The sequence below is a fragment of the Clavelina lepadiformis genome, chromosome 1 (assembly GCF_947623445.1).
Source record: "Clavelina lepadiformis chromosome 1, kaClaLepa1.1, whole genome shotgun sequence".
NCBI lineage: Eukaryota > Metazoa > Chordata > Ascidiacea > Aplousobranchia > Clavelinidae > Clavelina > Clavelina lepadiformis.
Window position 1 is genome coordinate 17,918,721 of NC_135240.1, and position 23,243 is coordinate 17,941,963.

The following is a 23,243-nucleotide window of genomic DNA, read 5'->3' on the forward strand; positions in this document are numbered from 1 at the left end:
TCAGACACTCTGCAATTAAAAGTTGGGTTACCTCAATGCACGTTTTTCTCGGTTTCTTCGTCTTGAGTTTTAGCAAGGGGCGATAAAGATTCCCATGGACTTCCACACAAAATTGAACAACGAATACAATGAACTTCTTGCAATAGACGGAGATATGACCTAGCTAAAACCATTTTGCGAGGCATCAGACAATTGATGAAGCTGATAGCTTATAAATCGGCAGTTATTATAATCAGCTTGAAATATAATAGTTTTTATGGCATAGCTTGTAAATACTTGGTTTCAGTAGTGGTGTACTTAGGCAATTTTTGTGTCTGTACATATTAAAATGCGTCAAGTTGTTGCATCCACTATAGCTAACGTAAATGAACTCTTTCTTGCAGTGCAGCAAAAGTTGCAACCATTGCAGGCACAATGAAGGCATTTTCTTTGGATTTGGCGTTGTTCAAGTTCTTTGCATATATATGTATTCAGTGAGTCAACTAGACTGTTGAGTCCTTTAATAAAAAGAAGGTAATGAAATTTCTTTAGTTCAATTTAATGCTTCATACGTTTTTCCTAGAAAAGGGGCATACTGTACCTCACAACCTGCAAAAATTAACTGCATACTACCTCCTTTCACTAAAACTGCGATCTTACAAATTTCCATTCTTTGATTAAAAACTACATTTTCTGACACAAACTATACAAGTTTTTCTTCTAGAGGCCTAACCGACATGACGGTATAAATTAAAATGAAGCCTGCGCGCGCTGATAGGTGTTTGCATCAGCGCAAGTGTTGGGGTTTGATTGTAGGACGAGCCACACAAGTCAATATATAAACAAGTACATCCAGCTTCGTGTATCTATTTTTTATAGCCTTCTTTGAAATATTACCATCTATTGCCTAACTTCAATCCTTAACTTCACGAAAAGCATTCTAATCGATATTTTTTTGGTTATGTTGGGGAGAACGAGCATCGAATATTTTGATAAAGTAAAAAAAGATTTTTTCAGGTTTGGCGCAAATATCATGTGATTTCCGAGTAGTACGCACTTTGTTGCCGAAAAACGAAAAATACGTCATTCATTAAAAGAAACAATACAGATGTTTAATTACGAACTTAATTGTGCAATAAAATACTGTATATGCAATAGGCTTATATCTAGTTGAAATCACTAATAGTAAGTGGTATACAGCAACCATAAATCAAAATTAATATAGATTTTATCAGATACTACACAAGAGTAAATGTTATTTTCAAGTTTATTATTGTTTACTTTTTTTATTACAGTTTTATGGGGGCACCAATTTTTTAATGCATAAGGCTTCTAGAGTTTGGAATGCTACAATAAAACAATAATCAATTATGCGTTGATAAATCTATGTAAAATAATTTGATCGCTTTTGGATTCCACTGTTTTCCAGTAAGTTGGGTCATTGTCCAATTCAGGCTACTTATATAAAAAAAAAAAAAAAAGTCCTCGTACTTTTGCCAAGTGATGAGCTTTGCCGCATAAACCTCAAATTGGTGTTGCGTATTGTTATTTCATTAGTGAATGTTGATCGGTGACAAAACTAGCCGAAAAATCTAGTGCCCATCTAGCAAATAAACATTTACGAAAACGAGTTTCATAGCTTTCCTTCTGCAAATATCAGTCATTAAGTCATCTTTTAAGCAGATAATTCCGAGTTTTTTGCATCAACACATATGGATAGTCGACAAATAAATGTATGCACGTTCCAATTTTTTTAATAACCACTATGTAGATCAGAATAGACAAACAGGATGAAAATCTGTTCAAGACGTCATGCGTTTTGCACCGTACACGTAGTAAAAAGTCATCGAATGCAATGTTAGTGTGGATGGTCTGGCCGTCTTGGTCTAAAAACAAAGAAGGTTGGCACTTTTCAATAGTTATAAAAAATCACAATGCAGTATACGCATATTTTCAAAACAAAATTCCTTATTACATCACATAAAATACATACCAGCACATCGTTATGGATTCGGGGAGTTAAGATTAAAAAAATTCAGTGCTAAGCTACCCTTCAGATATTTACTGGACAAGCTAGAAAGCGACAAACTTTCCTAAGTAGCCTTTTTATATTTATTGCATGATTTTTGTCAGCTCGCAATGACACTGACGTTTTGCAATAACTTCCCATAACTTAACTACTGTTTCTCTCCTCTCTCGGAAGGCGGCTGGGTTACGACCCGGAAAGTTAGCTGCAGACCAGGTGACCCTTATGACCCAAGACATCATAATGCCAAGGTCCGCATGATCATGGAGCTTTACCCCCACCGCCTGTCATGGACAGCGAAGTAGGCTGAGGCGACTTAGGAACGACTTCTCACAAAGATTTGTACATGCCCCCTCTTCTCCTTAACATTAACACCCACAACGTACTGAACATGATGTCATCTCCAAGACAGTTAGCGCTTAAATTTCAAGAGATCAAAATTGTTGCAAAAGCAGACCTTATAATTCAGTTAATAACATTCTTTAATTTAACTTTGAAATATAATGGATTGAATAGAACTAGATTAATTTTTATGCAAACCGAATAGCTGGATTATATAATGACGCCACCACGTCACACAAAACAAAATAGGAAAAAAAGTACACCAAAGACTGGTGTTACTAACTAACTTTTTGGATCTGTTTGTGTGGTGAAGCTTCAACTATGAAAATACGCGCTTGGTGAGACAAAAAACTCATAATATCGTTGTGATAGTACTGTGGAAGCAAAAAGCACATCTTCCATTGTTACCGGAAAACAAGATAGCATTGCAACCTAACTCAATAATCAAGGAAAACAACAGTTCACGCACAAACATCCGACAAACAAATTGAGTGTTTACGGTTTGAAGAAATTTCATGAGAATGATTTAACGAAATCTGCCAAATAACTAATAACTAGTTCCTGAATTGATATTATGGTATAAAAAATATATACCAAAATCGTGTGACTTGTCCAGAAGAGATTATTAATAAGTTAATTGAAACACTGAACAGGTGGTTTGAGTTACAGAGTATGAATTTGTAAAAATTAAACCAGGACAACGTTTAAGTATTTAATTCTAATTAAATGTATAGTTGTAAACTGTATAGACTGTTCTGTGGTGTTTTTCATATTCTCACTTTTGAAATAAGGCCGTACCGACAACGTATTAACCATTAAGCTGTCATCACGAGACCTTATTTACATACACTCCCCATGCATAAGCAGTACTACCTGCTCAAAAATAGGAATACAGCTTATCATAAAATACACCAACCTTGGAGCCGATTTAATGATGTTGTCAACACGAATAATCATTTCTGCTGCCTCAGCAGCACTCAAAAGAACTTGACGTTTTACTTGATAAGATTCAGTTACGCCCAACTCCTTCATACACCCAATTTCTCCTTTTTCCATACCTATATCAGGAAAAAGTTTCCAGGTGTCAACTACTCCTATTACACAGTAAACACACCCCTATTTATGCAAACAACAAGTGCTCGTACCTAATCCAAACGTTTCTTTTCCTTCAGCATGCGCAGCTCGCAGTTGTGAAGCTAAATCAGCGCTGTCATAGCCTGCATTATCAGCAATAGTTATTGGAATCTGTACAAAACAACACATAGCAATAGCTTTGCTTCTTTTCATGTTAGCAGAAACAAGATCTTAGAACACATCACAAAAGTAGAAAAATTAGTAAGCGTTTATAGCAAAAACCTGCATCAAAGCATTTGCAAATGCTTCCATTGCAGCTGATTCTTTGCCAGGTGTCTTCATTGCTAAGAGTCGAATAGCACGAGCCATTAAAGCTTCAGAACATCCACCACCATAAACAGTACGAGTTTCAGCTACTGTTCTTTGAAGAACACATAACGCATCATGCATGGAACGCTCAGATTCGTCAAGAATTTGTTTAGTGGCTCCTCTAAGAACGATAGTGCATGCTTCCGCTTTCTCAACACCTGTAATTATGATAAAGTCCTTTACAACAGGCATGCAGTGAAATTTTAGTTATATTCTTTTTGGTAACAATCCTTCTAACAAGACAACAGCAACTTTACAAATTGGCTTTGGGAATCTGCTGCATGATAGGTTGATGAAGCGACTACCAAATGTACTGTAAACTACCATTAAGTACTTTCGCTTACGTTTGAAGGAAATCATGTAAATAAGCTTTTAAAGAAAAAAAATGCCAGTATACAAAAAATGGTATCACAAAACTCAAAAATTCTCAATTATTTTACACTATTTGATTATTTTCAGGTAGCATTTTTTGAGTCAGTAACGGCTTGTTACATTTCATATCAAATCACATTCAAGGGAACAACTGTTTAGCGTTACCCAATTATTTTTCAGTTCGCTTTGCAGGTTAATAAAAGTCATGTTTATGCTGTAACAAACAATCTGCATGAGCATATTTTCCTTTAGACGTATCCCAATTAGGTTAATTTTGCACTAGTACTTTCATTGAGTCCATTTTAACAATAAACCAGAAAGCATACACAGTGGTTCCAAACCTATTCCAAAGAGCCCAACCATAAACTGGCTGTTGATTGTTTGCACATATCCTACCATTTAGATTTAATTAAAACATAATTATGAGTCAAAATAATTAACCGATTGCCTACCATCGGCTATGAATTTACAATACAAAATGAAAATACTTTTTTACCAGAAAACCTAATCAACTTGTCTTCTCCAATCATCACTTCTTCAATTAAGTCACAATGACCAAGTTTAGCGAGATCTGGTCGATCAAAAGTTGAGCAAATGTCTCCACCAAGAACAAGAGCAAGTCTTTCAACACCCTCAAAATCAGCATGCTCAATTGCCATTACTCCAGCGTCAGCAAAAAGTTGTTCCGGGTAATTGTAGATCAGCTGCCTAATAGACTCACACAACTTTAATCAGATCTTACTTCAACGATGCTAGAAGTTTAAATTATATGATTTTATGTATAGCACCCACAAAATTGTTCAATAAAGTATATGGGGGAAAGGAAAAAAACTTCTTTTAATTATATGACTGCAAAACCTTGGAATAGCCAGTTGAACTCCCTATGCATGATGGAACTAACTAAAGTTATAGTTTGTATCTACAATTCTACATCAAAATGAATTTTTGAGAGACATTTTCTCCAGCCCATATTGTTGCCATTGCCAGAACTTAATTTAGCTTTTGGTTTAAAGATTAATAACGCAATGCAGTTTTATTTAAAATAGGATGAGATAAAATCACAAAATTTAAGATTACTAGAGAAAAGAGATCAAGAAGGTTATATAAGCAAAAGCATCAAACTTTGAATTGAGCAAACTTTAAGGTCTAAGGTTAAACCAAAGCGTTTTGCCCTAATTACTGCTAATACATTCCAATGCAAACAGGTCGACACTTCTAAACAAAGTAACACTGACAGATTTTGTAACCTGAGAAATGACTGGACTTGTTGTTACAAGCTGTTGATGAGTACCAATATTTATTTAATTAGTATTAAAATATGCAAAATAACTTCAAAAAATTGATTAAAAACATGAATATATAGTCAAGTGGGGCAAAAAAATGCAAAATTGACAAACTTTTGATTTTCTCGCTAAAAAATCGGCCAAAAAGTCAAGTTTTACCCTCTATTGATCAATATTAATATTCCATTGATGTATCCAAAAAATTGGAGCATTATGTTTATTCTTTTTATTTTTATCGAATATTTTGTGTTGCTCTTTTTTCCCCAGTGTTTGGGGCAATAAAAACCATGCTCGGGGTAAAAAAAAACAATCAATTTCGACAGCAAATTTTGTTTATTAAAAGCAACACAAAGCAGAAGAAATAGCAATATATACAGATGAGGATGAAACTGTAACATCTTGTTCAAACAAACAAAAAAGTTTATGCATTATGAAGTCCATATTTGCTTAGGAACACAAATTTTTCTTTCACTTCCTCTTCTTCGGCAAAACCAAAATATGATTTTGCACGTCCGACAGAAGTTAACACTGCGGTTGAAGGACCCCAAAAACAATTTTCAACGGTGACTATATCTATGTCTTCCTTTGTTTGCCAGTCCCAATACACTGCATCTTCTGAAGTTGATTTCTTGTCCCAAAACTTAAATTCAGCTTACTCAATTTTTCCATCAACCTCGTCTCTGAAGACCTTCAGAAGTTTTCCCCAATAATATGTTTTTGGCTTCTCCCAAAACACTGCAAAGTACTTTCCAACTTGCTTTTTGTTTATTTCCAATTTAAATTTTCTCTTTTCTTTCTTCTGTTCGTTTACACTTTCTTCAGTTACATCTCTTCTCTCTTCCTCTACATCTTCCATTCTAACAGCTGTGTCTTCTCTTGTTTTGTCATTCATTTCTTCAGATTCATCGTCAGACTCTTCTACCATCTCATCCTCTGTATCTACTCTCCTCATGTCTTCATCCATTTGTCTTTGAATTTCCCGCTCCATCCTTCTTTCTATTTCTTCCTCCTCCTCCAAGTCCAGTGAATTTATTTCTTCATCATCGTCTGCGTTCCTTTTCCTTCTCCCAGCTTTTCTCTTTTTTGCAATTGTTCCATTTGCTTCAAAGTTTTCAACTTGCTTGTTAAATTCTTCATTTGTTAAAATGCTTCCATTCATCTTCACTCTTTTTTCTTTTTTTCTTCTTGTCATTTGTTTGTCGTCCCCTTGATTTTAACACACTTTCTATCGAAACCGATTCATCTTTTGACACAAGCCGTATTTCATACTTCATCCCTTCGGGAGCGTGAAGTTGCAACTTATTGATGATTTCCTTTGTTGTTCTGATCCGTGATTGTACTGTGGTGCTCGTAGACGGTGTGAAAACAGCTTAAATGTTGCGGATTGATGAGGTGGATGGCATTTCTTCCACATTACTTGACCATTCAGTTTCCTGAGGACTGGTCTTTTCCAAAATTGGATTGCCTTCTTCATCTTTTGGAGAAACACAATGCTACCAGGACTGGTTAAACTACTACTGAACAGAGACTTTTGAAACTGGTAAATGCTTACAAGAAGGTGAAGCTTTTGAATAGCTATTTGGCAGGAGTTCAACAAAGTGGAATGGTACATAAATCAATTAACTACAAAGAACAACACAAAATGATTGGAGAGTAAAACTTAACGCTTAACTTCACTCGCTTAACTTAATTTCAAATGAATCATCAGTACATTAGGATTAATGTATTTACTAGAGATCAGGAAACTGAGGCAATGCAAGTAAAGCATTAAAGTGGTAGTTTAATTCCTTATAGCAACCAAAATCGTTCTAAAATGAAAGTTATTAAAGATGGGGTAAAAAAAAACAAGCACAGGGAAAATAAAAACAACTGTCTTTTTTTGCCCCAACACATTGTGTAGTTTTGGGGTAAAAAAAGACAACATAAAATAGAATGAAAGGTTAACAGCAATCAAAATTGAAGTACTGGAGTACAATCACACTAAAATATCATGTAGATACACATAAAAAAATTGTGATTTTTAACCATCGTTTTCGATCCACAAAAAGTTTAGTAAAGAGCAAAAAAAGTTTTTTTGGACCGTTTTTGGGTCAATTTAGTGATTTGCATAGTTCCTGAAGAGTACTTACCTCTAGACCTGTATTGTATGTTAAAAAACTATGCAAATAAATGATGTTTCTAACCATGCAAAGCTTTTTCAAAAAAATCATTCTTAGGGGGAGTTGGGGGGGCTGTCCTTTTTTACCCCAAGTACCCCTATGTTTTTTTTTGCCCCAACTGACTATATGTAATAAAAGGTGCTACAACATTTGACCAGTTTTAAAAAAATATTTGAAGTCTTGTTAAAACTAGCTACTATGTATTATATTTCATTTAAAATATTTGCTTTTAAGCTTTTTGTTTACATTGCAAAGTCTGTGGCTCTTGAGCATTTTGAATCTGTCAAATGCCATTTATTACATCAAGTAATCCGATGCTACTCTTGAACTATAAAATGAAAATACTACAAAGAACTTAGTGGATTTACTACAGTACATTTACTAACTGAAATTTTAAACATACTTTACCTGTTAATAAAGCAATTTATTCCATGAGCGATAATTTTTTCACATTTCTCTTTCATTTTATTTTTCTCTGCAGACTCTATTTCAGCAACTTTAGCAGTTCCAGCTACCCTTACCCGCGAACCAAATATCTGTAAAAAGAATATGTAACCAACATGACTTTAGGACTGTGATCATTTCAAGAAAGTGGTACAATGAATTTCTGCAATGGCAATTTGCATTGTCTAGTCCCGTTTTCCTGCATGAATATATGCTGTTATGCTTTTGATACCGTACAGTATATCACACTACTCTTTTTCAACAAAATGCAATTCCACAGCATAGGGATGTGCAAAGTAAAATAATTTAATGTGAATAATTTTGTTGAATCCTATTTTCGAATAGGTGTAAACCAATAACAATTAAACCTGTTTCTGACAAATATCTGGAATATGAGAGACTATGAGAGGTTCTTTTACTAAATTTTTGTTATTAGTTGTCCATTTTGTGGACCAAGAATATTTAATTTGGGCGTTTTTCAAGAAATCTGCATTATGATCAGAGTAAATTTATTTAAATAAAACATTTAAGGATGAGTTCACAGAAAAATTTCTGATTAAAAGATGTTACGTTTTTTAACTTTAACAATTGCCTCCCTTGCCAGCTTAAGTTAAGCAAACAGAACAAGCGCCCAAGCAAAATCTCTGTTGGGATCCATAGTACAAAGATGTTGTTTGAATACTCAATTTTCTTTTTACTTTAGTTACTTGGCTTTGCTTGCAATAAACAACGTCATCCGTTGACTTCATATAATAAGTGATCTTCCAAAATTAAACGCAATCTTTAACAGCGACAATCAATTAATTATTTATATAAAGAGCAAGAAATTGTTTGCATAAATATTGTAGACTTCCAATGCCTGGTCTGTATCATATACGTTATTGTTTTATCTCGTGCGTCTTTGTCCGCCATCTTAAAAAGATCGGCTTCTAAAATCGCAAATGCATTCCAATGTGGCCTGATTTGACACTAAGGCTTTTAGTATTGTTTTGTCTGTAAGGAGGAACTTGTCACAGGTTCGTGATATTAATTGAGTAGTTTTGTAACTGAAAGCGGAGCTACAAGGACCTTAAATTTTTCTTATTGTAACGATGCAGTGAATCAGGCATCACCGTGCAAATGTGAATAAACCTAACTGAATAAAAAATCCATGAAAGCAAGATGTACCCGATAACCGACTTTTACGCCATTCTATGCAAGTGTGTTTTTAAAAATAAATCGTTTAGAGGTGTAATTTTTTTTGATTGCCTTTTTCAACAATGACTGTTGAGTTTGCGTTCATTCTTCTTATTACAAATATATTCAAATGCACGTGACGTCACACATACAATACAGCCGTTTAATATAATTTAAGCGTTTGTGTATAGTAACCATCACCTTTAGTGAAACCGAGCATAATAAAAATCGTCCTCGAAAAGATTATACGAGGTAAATTAAAACATCTGTGAGCAATGATTGTATTCAGAATATTACCGGTCCCAAAAACAGAGGGTATATGTTTTAGCAATCAATAAAACCACCAACACATGTTGATGCCATAATTGGGTAGTGGGGCTCAATCAAGAAATAGTACTGGATTTGGAACAAAAACTTCGTGTTTAGTAATTGAAGCCACATTGATTTTATACAACTTAACATACTTTAATTTTGTCTGTGTCCATAGATGTATTGGAAATGAGAATTTTGGCATGTTCGACACGTTTTGGTTGATTCATTCCAATTTTCTTGTCTAACAAAAATCCATCATCGAGGTACGAATCTGTCATGGTACCTCCTAATTTCTTGATAATCTGAAATGTGCAATACAGTACAAAACAATGAAATAACCAAAGATAAATAAAAACACATGACAAACAAAACACCCAGCGCAAAACAAATATCTCATTTTTTCTGAATTCTTGGAGGTTTCATTTCACAAATTGACAACAAATCTATCTAATATGAATGCTATCCAGCCCAACAGTAAATGTTACTTGCAAAGGGCTTTTACAAAATAATAACTAACCTGAATGGCTTCTAGATTACCGCTTCCCTTTAATCTTAGAATAGCATCCACAGCCATTTTAGAGAAGAAATCTTTGTGTTGAGTCAACAGCTTTGAACTCAAGGTTGTTCTAGCTATGTTCATCAAGTCTTGCTTGAACTTTGCATCATCATGTCTAAACAATTAAACAACAAATCGTTTAAATTTTAGGGTATGAAAACATAAAAACTTGATGTCAATTTGAATTTTTAAATACGAAACCTATCATCAACACAATCTGATCATGATAGCAATAGCATGAAATACCTACATATCAGGAACTTACAGAGACTTCTCTTTCAAGATGCCTAAGACCCGTAACAGAAATTACGTTTCAAATAGTGTTTGTTTGTTGTTGTTTTTACTGATATTGGTCAAAAATTTATTCCCAGGTTTGGAAACCCATGCAAGTTGAGTGCTTTATTTACTTTTTGAGGTAAATTGGAAAAACTTTGTTATCAAGGGGAAAATATACGCAGTTTAACAAGTTTTTTTTTTTGATAAATATTTAATAATATTGAAACTTTTCTGGCCAAAAACAGTATTATACTATACGATAATGGTATTTAATATAGCACTGATAATGTCCAACTTTTATAGCCGTTTAAGCTTAATATCCTCAGCAAATCTAATATATATTAACATTAAACTGTGTCAACCATCCTGGGATCACATTACAAGATTAATTATGATTATCTCTTATAATATATAATTTTACTTGACTCCTTCTACAGTTACATGCATTCTACAATCTTCCAACTGCAGGATTTTGACAGCATTGACTCCTAAATTTACTCTCTTCTACCTAATTCGATTCAAAATTTTATGGAGTTCACAAGAGTATTTTAAAGTGAGGAAGCATTAAATTAATTACAGAATCAACATACGATGAGTTTATAGCCTAATAGGCCTACACTATTCCATTAACGAAGAAAATCAGCATGGTGTTTATGTTGCAAAGAATAATGTTTTTAATTTTAATATGACGAGGTCAAGTAGTCCTCTGAAGATCACAAATACACTTAAAATTAACCAGAAGTTTGAGTTAAAGAGCTCTGAGTTAAACGTAGTTTTTTGCATACAATTTGTTTTGTCATTTTCCACAACTGTCAATATTTTCAAATTAAGGTCGAGTTAGTAAGCATTGAATAAATTTTAAACTTCACTCATTTCAACCTATTGGCATCAGCTGTATAATGCTATAGTATACTATTACCCATTATCGACAGCAGCTTCTGTGAGTGCAATTTTTGCAGCTTCAACTGCCTTTCTCCAACCACGAACTATAGTTTGCGGATGGAATTTCTGTGCAACCAATTTTTCTGCTTCCTGCAAAAAGATATTATATATATTAATTAATCATACATATATAAAACTTTAACAATCAGCCCAGTTGGCTTCACGCATCTGCCTCTGCTTTCATGAAAACCTATTCTAATGGACCATAAGTAGGCACACAAACACTCACACATAAAATTTTCATTACCAAATTATTTGAAAACAAAACATTAATTGCTTAAGCTTCATCTAAGTACCAAGCCTAAGAGAGCTATACTAGTATTATCAAACAGCGATTTCCTATTAAGTAGACAATAATAGATATGGAGAACTGCTGAAAACCACAACACAAAATGGACAACCAAAAATGGACGAAGGAAATCACACAGTAAATCAGCATAAATGCACTGTGAGGGATGTGCAAGACAAAACCTTAAGAGACAAAATGTAATACAGTACAAAAACTTTCAGGTAAACATGGATTCCTTCAATGAATATATCCTGTAAGTGTGAAGACAAAACAATATTGTATGCAAAACGACACTAAAAATATACAAATAAATAGTCTAAACAGGCAAGCTAATTGCAAAGACTAATAGTAGTTTGTGATGGCAAAGAACTGATTTTTAAGCTAAAAAATATTAGACATGATTATGTTCAGCATTTTGTTATGTTATGTTCATGATCATGTTCAGTTCAGCATATGAAACCAGATCCTGAAGAGATTTATTAAAATGAAACATCCACCTAATAGTACATTTGTAATTTTACCACAAGTCTTTATAACGAAAGTTGGAATGCATAAGGGAGGTTTATTTACAGTAGTCAATGTGGACACGAGGTCAAGTGAGAATAAGATCACCAACATAGGGTTTATATGGGTGAAAAAAATTTGAAATTTATGCTGGTTCTGATCGGTAACCAGGAAAAATAAAATAACATTGCAGAAGGTAGTAAAAACATGAAAACAAAGCAGGTTGTATAATTAGGCAAAAATCTACATTTTAATTCACTATTATGCTTCATTGATATGAAATCAAAAAATATGAAATTTGAAATCAAAATTTACTTTATAGTAAGCTAAAACACAAAAAATTCCTAAAATATACTACAATCAAATTAAAATGTAGCAGTTATGTAATTCAAGCCTTACTCGCAAAAGTTCAGCAGCAAGTACAGTAACTGAAGTTGTTCCATCACCAACCTCATCATCTTGAACTTTCGCAAGATCTGCATAATAGTTTTGCATGTAAAGGTAACAGTCAACTTTGTTCCTTAATCTTGCGCCATTATCACTGAACCACTTACCAACCAAAACTTTCGCAGCAGGATTATCCACGCCAATCGATTTCAAAATAGTTGCACCATCATTGGTTACTGTGATTCCTGGTTCACTGCTAGGATTACCTCCTGTACTCATTAAAATTTTATCCATACCTTTTGGGCCCAATGTGCTTTTCACAAGATCACCGATTGCAATTGCTCCAACAAATGAAGACTGTAAATGATATTACAACATAAAAAAGTGCTTCAAAGACCAAAGCTTTATAAACTGGAGATTGTGAATATTCACGCCTATATCCACATGTATATGTATTTATTTGCCAGAGAGCTAAGTTTGAATGGACAACACTAAGTTATAAAGAGTTAACAATTAAGGATGTATTATATCTTAATTATTGTAGTGGTTGATTTTGCCATACACTGCGGGTACTTTGCGTACCAATGTTATTCCACTTCCAAGCTAGCTTATATGTTTAACCACATCATACCTCTCTAACCTCTGTCGCTGGGGTTCTAAAGATTAAACTCTCTGTTTTAGGCTAATTAGAAAATAGGGCAAAATCAAGATTATCCACCTTTTCTACATAAATCTATGCATGTACCTGCTTTCTTACAAAATATGCCAACACCTTAGATAACAAAATTTAAATACTTGACAAAACACCTTGTGTCAGTTTATACCTTGCAGTATTTTGATCAGTATATATTTCATTTCATTTCAATTTTACTTTTTTTTAAGTTTTTAATATTATGCTACTTTTTAATTCATTTCAATTTTAATTTTAATTTTTTTTGACTTCGTTTTTTATTTTGAAACTGTTTTATTTTACTATTGATTTCATTTTAAAATAAATTATGGTTTAATTTCATTTGGTTTTTGGTGTCCTGTTGTGTCCATTTTTGGTGTTTAGGGTTAAGTATTTGTTTCAAGTGTACCTCAGATAGGTGAGGGGCAAGTCAAGAAAAAAGTTGGTCTTAAATCAAAAAATAGTTGCCAAAAAGTAGACTGGCGAAAGGATTTTTCATAATATGTAGTGATTAAGTAGTTACTGCCAAACTTTGTAGCAAACAGGGCCTTTTTAAGACGAAGATGGAGGCCATTATGACGTAGACATGTCAAAATAACTGTTTTATGACTGAGGTTTGAATCACGTTTGGTGATAGTGGTAGGCTAGATAACATGTTTTAGAAAAACTTTGTTTTCATAGGTAGGTGATTGGTACCAGGTAATGTTTACTTTCAACATTATAAAGTTACAGAATACAGTACTGTATATGTACTGGTTTAGCATTATTGATTTTACAGCAGTTATCGGTAATGCATCTAGGCCAGGGGTCGGCAACCTTTTGCACTTAAAGAGCCATTTTAACCGATATTCCACAAAATAAAAATCACTGGGAGCCGCAAAACTATTTTCACAATAAAACGAAAACGACACTCTGTAACAAAACTGTCATGTGTCACATTTATAAAAGCAGTTAATTCAGTAAGATTTAATTAATGTGATTACTATAATGTGCTCAGTGAGATAAAGACGCGAGTGTTCTTCTGTTTGTTTCTACTGTAGCAATAAAATTAATAAGAGCCGCATCAGAAGGATGAAAGAGCCGCATGCGGCTCCGGAGCCGCAGGTTGCCGACCCCTGATCTAGGCTAATGCCAATAGTGAGAACTGCGCTTGGTGAACTGAAACTTAGCATCTACAATTACCAAGTCAGTAAAGGTAAGCTAGCTCAACCTTGATCTATTTATGTCTATATCTATTTATGATCGTGACTGCATAACTACAACATACTAGTAAAAACCCTTTATCCAGTGTATAAATTAAACTGCAATTCTCTTCTTCCGAAACACTTGTAATTATTCGACTCATGTCAAAGAACAATATACTGTCGTCACGTAGCAATAAAATTCATAAAACAGTTGAATAAAAACTTTCAAAAAGTAGGTCTGTACAATGTATGTTGCTTAAACGCATTTGGCGGCAAGTTTGATAGTGCTCAAATTTTGAAAATTGCTTTGACAAAATGCAAAAAATTATCTTACAACATTTTTTAGCAAAGAGGTGACTCCAGATTACCTTGTTGAAGAAAATACAACCCGTCTTAATAGCTCTTTTGTAGAAGCTATGAATGTGTCGTTGTTGTTCTAGAAAAATTCGGGCCAAAATGATGACAATAGTCGTGAACCATCATTGCTCGCCACAGTGCGTAAATTTATGTTTTTCGAACCAACGGACAGGATACTTGCGTTTGAGACATGCACGAACAAGGCATGAACACAGAAAAAAAATATTTCGTCCACCAACAGCTCGTGTGCAATATTAATACACATGTTTTACAAGAAATTTAATTAAACCATGCAAGTGTCAACGTTGCTTTACTTCTTTATCTTTACTCAATTTTGCATAAACACGATCTATGGTGTAAATACAGTTTTATGCGCTAATGGGCACCATCACTAACACATGCACAAATGCATACCCGTGACACAATAAAAAGGCTACGATGGCTATGATAGCCATGACACAATAACAAGGCTATCATAGCTTATTTGAATGAGTTTTAGATACAGATGAGTTCGATTAACGCATGTGCATTTTGTCAGACATTTTTTAGGCAATTATTCCATATATGCGTTTAAGCCATTTACTCTTAAAATATGGTTTACTGTGAACAAACGACTGTGTACTTTACAAAACTAAACTCTAACAAAGCCACACAAACTTCACTTCCAGATATGTTACCGATATGTTCTATATATACCTGGCATATGTAAAAGAGTTAATAATAAAACTGCATATAAACAGTAAAAGGCCTCGAAAATTTAAATGTATGCTTTGTCTCAATCGCTTGGATGAAAAAGTGGGAATTCCCGTAATTAGCTAGCAAAGACGTAACTGTCTCCCTAAGCGTTAAATCCTGGATCTGCTACAGTCAGTAATAATAACACCTTACATCATCATCATCACCTTACTTCTCACAAGATTGGCAAATTTAGAGTATTTTTGGCTATTTGCCATACAATACTTTCTTTGCTAAAAGCATTTTAATTGGACGTTGGACATTTTAATTGGATTTAATTTTAATTTAGTGGTCAACGAATTTTGTCAGTATGCCATTCCTGATCGCAGTATTTCCACAAGCAAAAGAGCAGTTACATAAGCATTTTCCGCTGAAACGCAACTGGTGAAAACAGAACAAAGCATTACACCATATTCTGGATAATCTGTCTTCAAGTTTAAAAATTCTAGATTCATCATTGGAATTCAAACAACCTTTAGAGTTCTACCTCAGCCATATATGTCTAATGCTAAATTAAGTAAGCTAGTACCTATTTGTACCATTAGCATACATTTTAACTATACAACACCTAGTTTACCAATGAATGCCAGTTACAACCACTTACCATCCTTGCAATTTCTGCTCTTTCTTCATCTGCCCCTTGCTTGTAGATAGAAACAGGATTTAAGGACATCTGAACACAAAAAACATTCACTATTTCACTGTAAGTTGGTCATACAGCAAGTTCTTTGAAACAGGTGATTTGGTAAATAGAATATGTACATGCAAAAAGTAAATATACGGTAAGCTTTTTAGAGTGTATATTTAGACTAAAAGATGATTTAGAATAGTGTTAGGTGACTTTGTTATAAGTTATAACATTTAACTCAGGTGAATAACAATCTATGAAAACTAGCTTCAAACAAACAATTTTTTTCAGTAAAATAATGGCAGCCTATTTTACAACTGTTAAACATAGTGTGGGGCAACTACAACAATCCCTTTAAATACATAATGGACCATTGATAATAACAAAAATAACATATGGTTTGTGACATTGGTAGAACATCTTTTGCACAGCTATGTTGCACAAACTGTACATTATATTGTTGAAGTTATATGAATATAAAATGTAAGTCTATGGTTTTTCATGCCAATAAACAAAATAACAAGTTGTGAAAGGTTAGATAAAACGGTATACATAAATGGAACTTCTGTTCTGAGTAACTGAACCTTACAATATGCAACTAAGCCTACATGGCATACAAGCCCATTGCCAATTTTTACGTTAAAACGGCAGTTTTAGCATATACTTGGCGTATAAGTAAAGCCCATTCATTTTTCAATTTCTGCAAAGATGAGTGACATAAAATTAATTAGCAGCTGAAGCATCAACTTTTTCTATTGAGTTATTTTGAAAGCAATTGCATAACTGTTACATTTAAAAGAGTGGACTAGTTAAAACCTTGAGAAAAACTGTTAAATTTGGTTTCAAGGTCATGAGAATTTTCAGCAGTTTTTCGATCTGACATATAGGATACTTGCACTTAAGACTCGCACGAACAAGGTTAGTAAACGCAGTGCTCGGAAACATCAGAACTACTTATGCCAAATTTTTTTATTTTCTTATGCCAAATTTTACCAACATAAATAATGTCAGTATTGCATTTATTGTTTCCAAGCACATCGCATAGTAACTTTGAAATAATTCTGCCATCTCCAAGTACACATGATGAAGCAAGCTTGTGAAAAGAAATTAAAAATAAAAGGTAACCTTAGAGTACCATCCTATATCCTGATTTTTATTTTACTATATATATACTAATACGATTAATACATTTCAGCCACTATCAAAATCAAAACCATTTACTGCATGTATTTTGACCAAGGTAGTATGAAGCATATCAAAATGAAATTCATTTTGTAAGCCCACTGCTGATTTTTGGCTTGTATTTACAACTTTAAAAGTACAAGCCCAAGAATATACTTTTTTGACTAAATAGTTTAATTTAAATTACCATATTTATTCTTTTTGTAGCTTGCAATTTCAGTAGAGGAAAATCAATACCACAGTAGATGAATATTTGTTAAACAATGTAAATTCGTCTTGCATAAGCTCTGAAAAAATCCAATACAAGAATATATATATGCAAATGACAAAGTATATAAATTAATTGCTAAGCAGTGATTTTGTGGTGTTCGTACGATCACAAAGTTGTGGTTTTCGGCTAATGTTTGTATCTCAGCCAAAAAACTCGCTGAACACGTAGAGTGCCAAGGCGCATTTTAGATTGGAAAGTTAGCTAAGTGCACAAAAGAGAAAAAATCTGTGGACTGCTTTGCATGGATTCCTCGGAAATAAATTCCCAAACATGGGGCATTTTCTGTATATACATATAGTATAAAATATACCTTCAAAATAAATCTGACTGCTGCTTCTAACACAACTGACTTAAGAAAGTCTTACTAGGAAAATTGTCAAAGTTGTACTTTTTAAATGCACCAATAAATGTAATACCAAAATTTTGCGCCACGCAACTGTACTGTATACTTATAATATAGAATATAGGGCAAAATGCCGGGGCAGATATGGAAGATGTTTAACGCGGGTGTTCCACGACTTAAACCCGGCAATGAATTCTTATCGCTGAAGTCTTGGTTACTGAACTAGCCATTGGGCAACGCCGGAGCAATAAAAATGTTAATCAGTTAATGATGGCAACCATAATCAGCAAATAACAATAGACACTTTCCGAGTTACTGTGGGTTGCATAATTATAGTTCCAGTTTATATTTACTGCTAGTCTAGTATTTCAAAACTTTGCTTGAAATACCAAGCAAAATTACTCATATAAAGTGCTGCAAATACTACAATTAACTCGAAAAGTGTCATTTCCATTGTTAAATATATGCGGTAAAAAAAAAAAAAAAAATTGCACACATAACTCTGAAAGGGTCTATGTCCAACAGAACAGTCAGCACAACACTATATTGCCACGCTTTAATCTCAATCTCTATTAGGGTATAGACCCGACTGGTGTACAACCAGCCTGGAAACTCCACTTGCACTCCGCTACTGAGCTGATAACTGATCAAACATGTCTGCGTTTCAACATACAAAAGAATAAACAATATTGAAAATACAATGGTGTGGACATCTATAGCTTGGGCAAGAACGTTTATGATAAAAAATTTGTAGAAACTTTGCTATAAAAATGAAGTCGTACCATAAACTCATAATAATAACTGTTGTAAGATTTCTAAAGTTGTTCCACATTTGCTATAGCTATAAACATTTTATAATCCCAGCTTTTGTTTTTGTGGTCAGCACATAGCATTAGGGCAGTGGTTCTTAAACTGGGGGGCGTGTAACATTCACAAGGGGGGCGCGAGAGATGACAAACTGTCTATTATATGAGCTATGTCTAAACATGCTTTCTTGACTTTCGCTATAGGTTCATTTTTACAAAAATTTTAAAGTGTGTCACGATGGCAATTGTATTTTTGAAATTTGGATTCTGAAATACGTCAATTGTTACGTCATAATCTTTGGTGTTTCTCCGCATTGAAGCGTAATGTTTTCGTGTACTCATTCACGCACTCCTAGCTCGACTAGTTCTCTTGTGTTCTCTTTTTGTGGTAACCTGTTTTTTCTCACAGCGGGGGGCGGCGTAACAAGAAAAACTTTTACAAATGTATCACTTGTAGAAATACTAAATTTACACTAAATGTATTTTCTTTAGTTTTACAATTTTGATGTATACAGGAAGCCTGATGTTTTTGCTACTAAGCTGTAAATATCCGATCAGTTTACGACGTATAATTTTCGAGTCATTAACGATTGAAAATTTGTGTGCAGTGTCGGCCACACATAATAAAAATAGTAATGTCAATATTATCAAGTAAAACTTAACTTTAGTATTGATTTAATAACCAGGTATTTTAGTAATTAAACTAATTGTATTGACACAAAATTAGTGGAAAAAAGAGAAAGTATGACCAAAATTATCTGAAGTATGGCTTTATAGATACCACAGTGAACCGAAAAGTCGTACCGCAATGCGTGATGTGCTTAGAAAAGCTAAGCAACGACGTTTTGAGACCAAGTCGTTTGCAGCGTCATCTTCATGAATATAAAGACAAAACCTAGGAACAAACTTGACTGTGAAGCCGACCTTAGATGTGCATTATCTTCCACAAAGCCTCGAATTAAACGTTTGGTTTCCCAAAAACAACTACATCCTTCACATCAATGAAAGTTAATTGAAAATAAATTGTTGTTTTGTTTAATGCTTTTTTATTTTGCAATGAGGTGGGGCGCGAAATTTTTAGGTACCGTCAAGGGGGGCGTGTGCCAAAAAGTTTAAGAACCCCTGCATTAGGGTGTTGTAAAAAAGTGGAGTTACTTAAGATTGTCAACTTGTGCGTTTGCACTGTTGGGTGGTTTATGCTTCATAACACCACAGTAGGAAATACAAATTGTTTAAAAAGAACCTCTGATTCAATTGACCCTTTCCGAGTTACCGCCACCACTCTTTTCTGGTAGCAGGACTTTTTTTTGATCGCCTATACTTAACAATGAAAATTGTTAAACAATGAAAACAAAAAACTCACTTTGATTCGTTTTTAAATTACAAGCATTCTGGGCATCATATGGTAACGCTTTCGCTCAGGTGTGTTGCATATGAATTCCTTTGTGCGGTAAAAAAATGTTGCAAATACGTTGCCCAGTTCTTCATTTACCAATCTTTGAATTTTACGCACTAGACTTGTTCGATAGAAAGTCACGTTACGTGGTCAGCGTAGGATGCAATGTAAAATGCCTAAGAGTTTGCGTGGTAGGCTATCTGCCAGCGTTGTCGTAGCGGTGTATTGGATGACATTTCGGTTTATATTTACTTCTACTTGATTATTTCAAACTTCACTTGGCATGTCAAACAAAATTATCCCATGTAACGTGCTGCAGATAACACGCAGTTTCTTACACATTTAAGGTGGCATGCTTCATACCGAAAGTCATACAACGTCATTCTGAACAAGTCCAGTGCATAGGATTCAAACCGTTGTTAAGTAAGAACTAGGGTCAATCGGCGCTTTTGCGGCCGGTAAAATTGTTTCTGAAATTACCGAAAAATTTTACAACGAAAATAATTTTTTTTTTAATTAGCCTCATCTAATATTCCTAATAAACAACTCCAGCAAATTTCAGGGAGTTACTCCAAGTAAAACGTTTGTTATTACCCTTAGAACGTGACTATCTCAAACTAAGACCAGAACGATATGAAAAGCAGCAAAAAATGTTTTTTCACTCTGCAAACTAAACTGCTGTTTCTCCCACAAATGTTGCTCTTTTTTCATTCTTTTTTCGCACACGAGTAACTGTATCCTTCTTCTGTGTATGTACAAAATTTTAGGTGTCTATGTGTATTTTTTCAATGTTTTTTTTTTATTTTTCTGTGTTTCATCACAATTACAAAACAACCCCCTAAATGCGGACAGCATAACGTGGTCATTCTAGTTTATCAAATGCTTTGTTTGCGTGTGATTATTTGCTTACTTTGGTCTACTTGCGCAATATGGAGTTACCAAGTAAGAAATCAAGGAACTCTTACGATCAAGTAATGCTAAATGCAGCTCTTTCAGCTATTTGCTAAAGTGGAAAAGAGGTCCGGTTGAACCGTCATGGGTAGCTTGTGATTTCTGGGACCATACCAAATGCACCAACCTCAATATCGAGGTTAATGAAATTGAAAACGTGCAGTGGTATTGTGATATGTTTGTGTGAAAATGGTGCTGATAAAATTTTTCGGTTCTTCTTTCATTAGCATCGACTCTCAAGTGGTATTTTCTTGAATTGTTTCTTGTTGCATGAAATAAACAAATACATTATCAGAAAACATGTTGTACCATGAAGTTTTAACATGTAGGCTACACGAGTATAAGCTTGCCGCCTTATTCCTTTGGAATTTTTCTTGTACTCGATGCAGGCTAAGCGTAATGACTCACTTTTTATTTTGCATTACACTGTAAAGATACGATAATCGTTACGGTTAAGTTACGCTTATAGGATATGCGAGGTATACTAAAAACGCTTAAAACTTGGCCCGTCCATTATATAAACGCAAAAGTAAAATCGAATCGTAGTGGTTGCGCATCGTTTTACACCAACCAAGTTACCTGAATATTCTTCTCCCTTATTCTTACAATATTTATACATACATATATTTATTATACAGTTATTCGATGAATCAATGAATAAAAACAATTTATTTTGCATTGCTTGTAACTCCAATGTTCTTCTTCAGTCTTGCACACAACAAACGGCAATACTGTAAAAGGCTAAATTCTTCATAAAAATACGTCCGCAAAAGCAGGGAAATGCGGACGCATTTATGGAGATGTGTGGCCGCATTTGCAAAGAGTGTCCGCAATTACCCGGAAAAAGTAGTCTTGGAAGAAATCGTTTTGCTCCGTTTTTGCATCAACGGTAAATAATATAAAATTATAGTAAAAAAGTAGATTAAATTCTGCACAATATGATGAAAAATTTTTTTCGCTAGCCCCAGGCAAACGTATTTAACATGAGATTTAAATCGCAAAGAAAAAATGTGGCCGCAATACCGCCGATAGACCCTAGGCAACGTATTTTCAATTTTTTTTCTTTATTATGTATAGGAATTCATAGGCTAGGCTACTTACCTCATCGAAATCATTACAATCTGATGGCCAGAACAGTTGTACTCCAAAAAAGAATCAAAGTGAGTCAACATTATTAATTGTTAAGTATAAGCGCTCCAAAAAATCCTGTCACCTAGACAGTAACTCGGAAAGGGTCTATTGTGCATAGCAAACTTTCATCCTGAATGTACATGCTATGTTGCTAGGCCTACGTAACGTGCACACTCACTACGATCGCTAAGTCAGTCAGTAGTGCACCAGACATGTCCGGTGCAAAACGCTTTCTTTCCATACGGGTCTGAAGCCTGACGGTAAGTCTAATACCGTACATATAACGGTAAGGCGGTATCCGGTGTCTAAATGTAGCCTAAATGTCAATGTAGCGTTATGCAATACGGTACCGGTATGTAATGAACGAATTTCATACCATTGGTGTGCGGCACCGCTTCTACGTACCATACGCTTAAGGTTATGAGGGTGCTGTTTGTGTGTACAACCAGCTTACCAGCTACATTCCCCCAATTTTCCAGAACATTCCCGTTGGTTTTATTAACGCTCAAAAGCAATCAAAAAACAACAGAATAACGCCATGAGGAGTGAGACTTTAATAAATCAGGTGTTTCAAAAACAACAATAGTAACAAATAATGTCAAGTAAGCTAACAAAGTTTAAGAGACGTAAATCTATGGCAAAATTTTTTGTTTTGTCTAAACTCAACGTTGGGCATTTCATAAAACTTTACAAAAATTATAATTATAATTTTGGGGTTATAGGATTTTTCAATTTTATGAACTATTTTTACACTAACTCTTATTAATTTATTTCTAGCTGTTGTTATCGGAAATAAGGCCAAAAGACCAAAGACTTTACTTATCGTTGCTTAAAGGCTCACCCTCGAAGGTGTTTGCTCCTTTAATTTTTTAACGAAGAATTCGTTAGACCAAGTTTGGGATTAATTCTTATTGGAATTTTTATAGCTATGTCCCGTATGATCAAGGATGTATTAGAAAATCATCTGACCCTTCCTACTCTTTGTTTGTTTCTTTTTTATGAGTTCTTAGGAATAGTTTTGTTTTGTCCGTGCAAAGAGTATAAAAAAGCCTTTTGGTCCGCGTCACGCTAATTGAGTACACTTCTTCACACCGCTCAC

General features: G+C 34.2%; 1 protein-coding gene across 1 annotated transcript; it reads right to left on the reverse strand.

Annotated features, from left to right (window-relative positions):
* Positions 1-1,647: 1,647 nt before the first annotated feature.
* On the reverse strand, positions 1,648-22,544 carry LOC143445101 (T-complex protein 1 subunit beta-like). Its single transcript, XM_076943966.1, has 14 exons — positions 22,521-22,544; positions 17,434-17,533; positions 16,041-16,109; positions 12,658-12,847; positions 12,503-12,579; positions 11,288-11,400; positions 10,054-10,207; positions 9,689-9,838; positions 8,013-8,140; positions 4,659-4,870; positions 3,704-3,948; positions 3,493-3,592; positions 3,264-3,405; positions 1,648-1,865 (listed from the first exon to the last, which is right to left on the reverse strand). Exons 2-14 carry the CDS (start codon positions 17,434-17,436, stop codon positions 1,838-1,840), a joined length of 1,611 nt encoding a protein of 536 aa, XP_076800081.1. The 5' UTR covers positions 17,437-17,533; positions 22,521-22,544; the 3' UTR covers positions 1,648-1,837.
* Between the last annotated feature and the right edge of the window lie 699 nt (positions 22,545-23,243).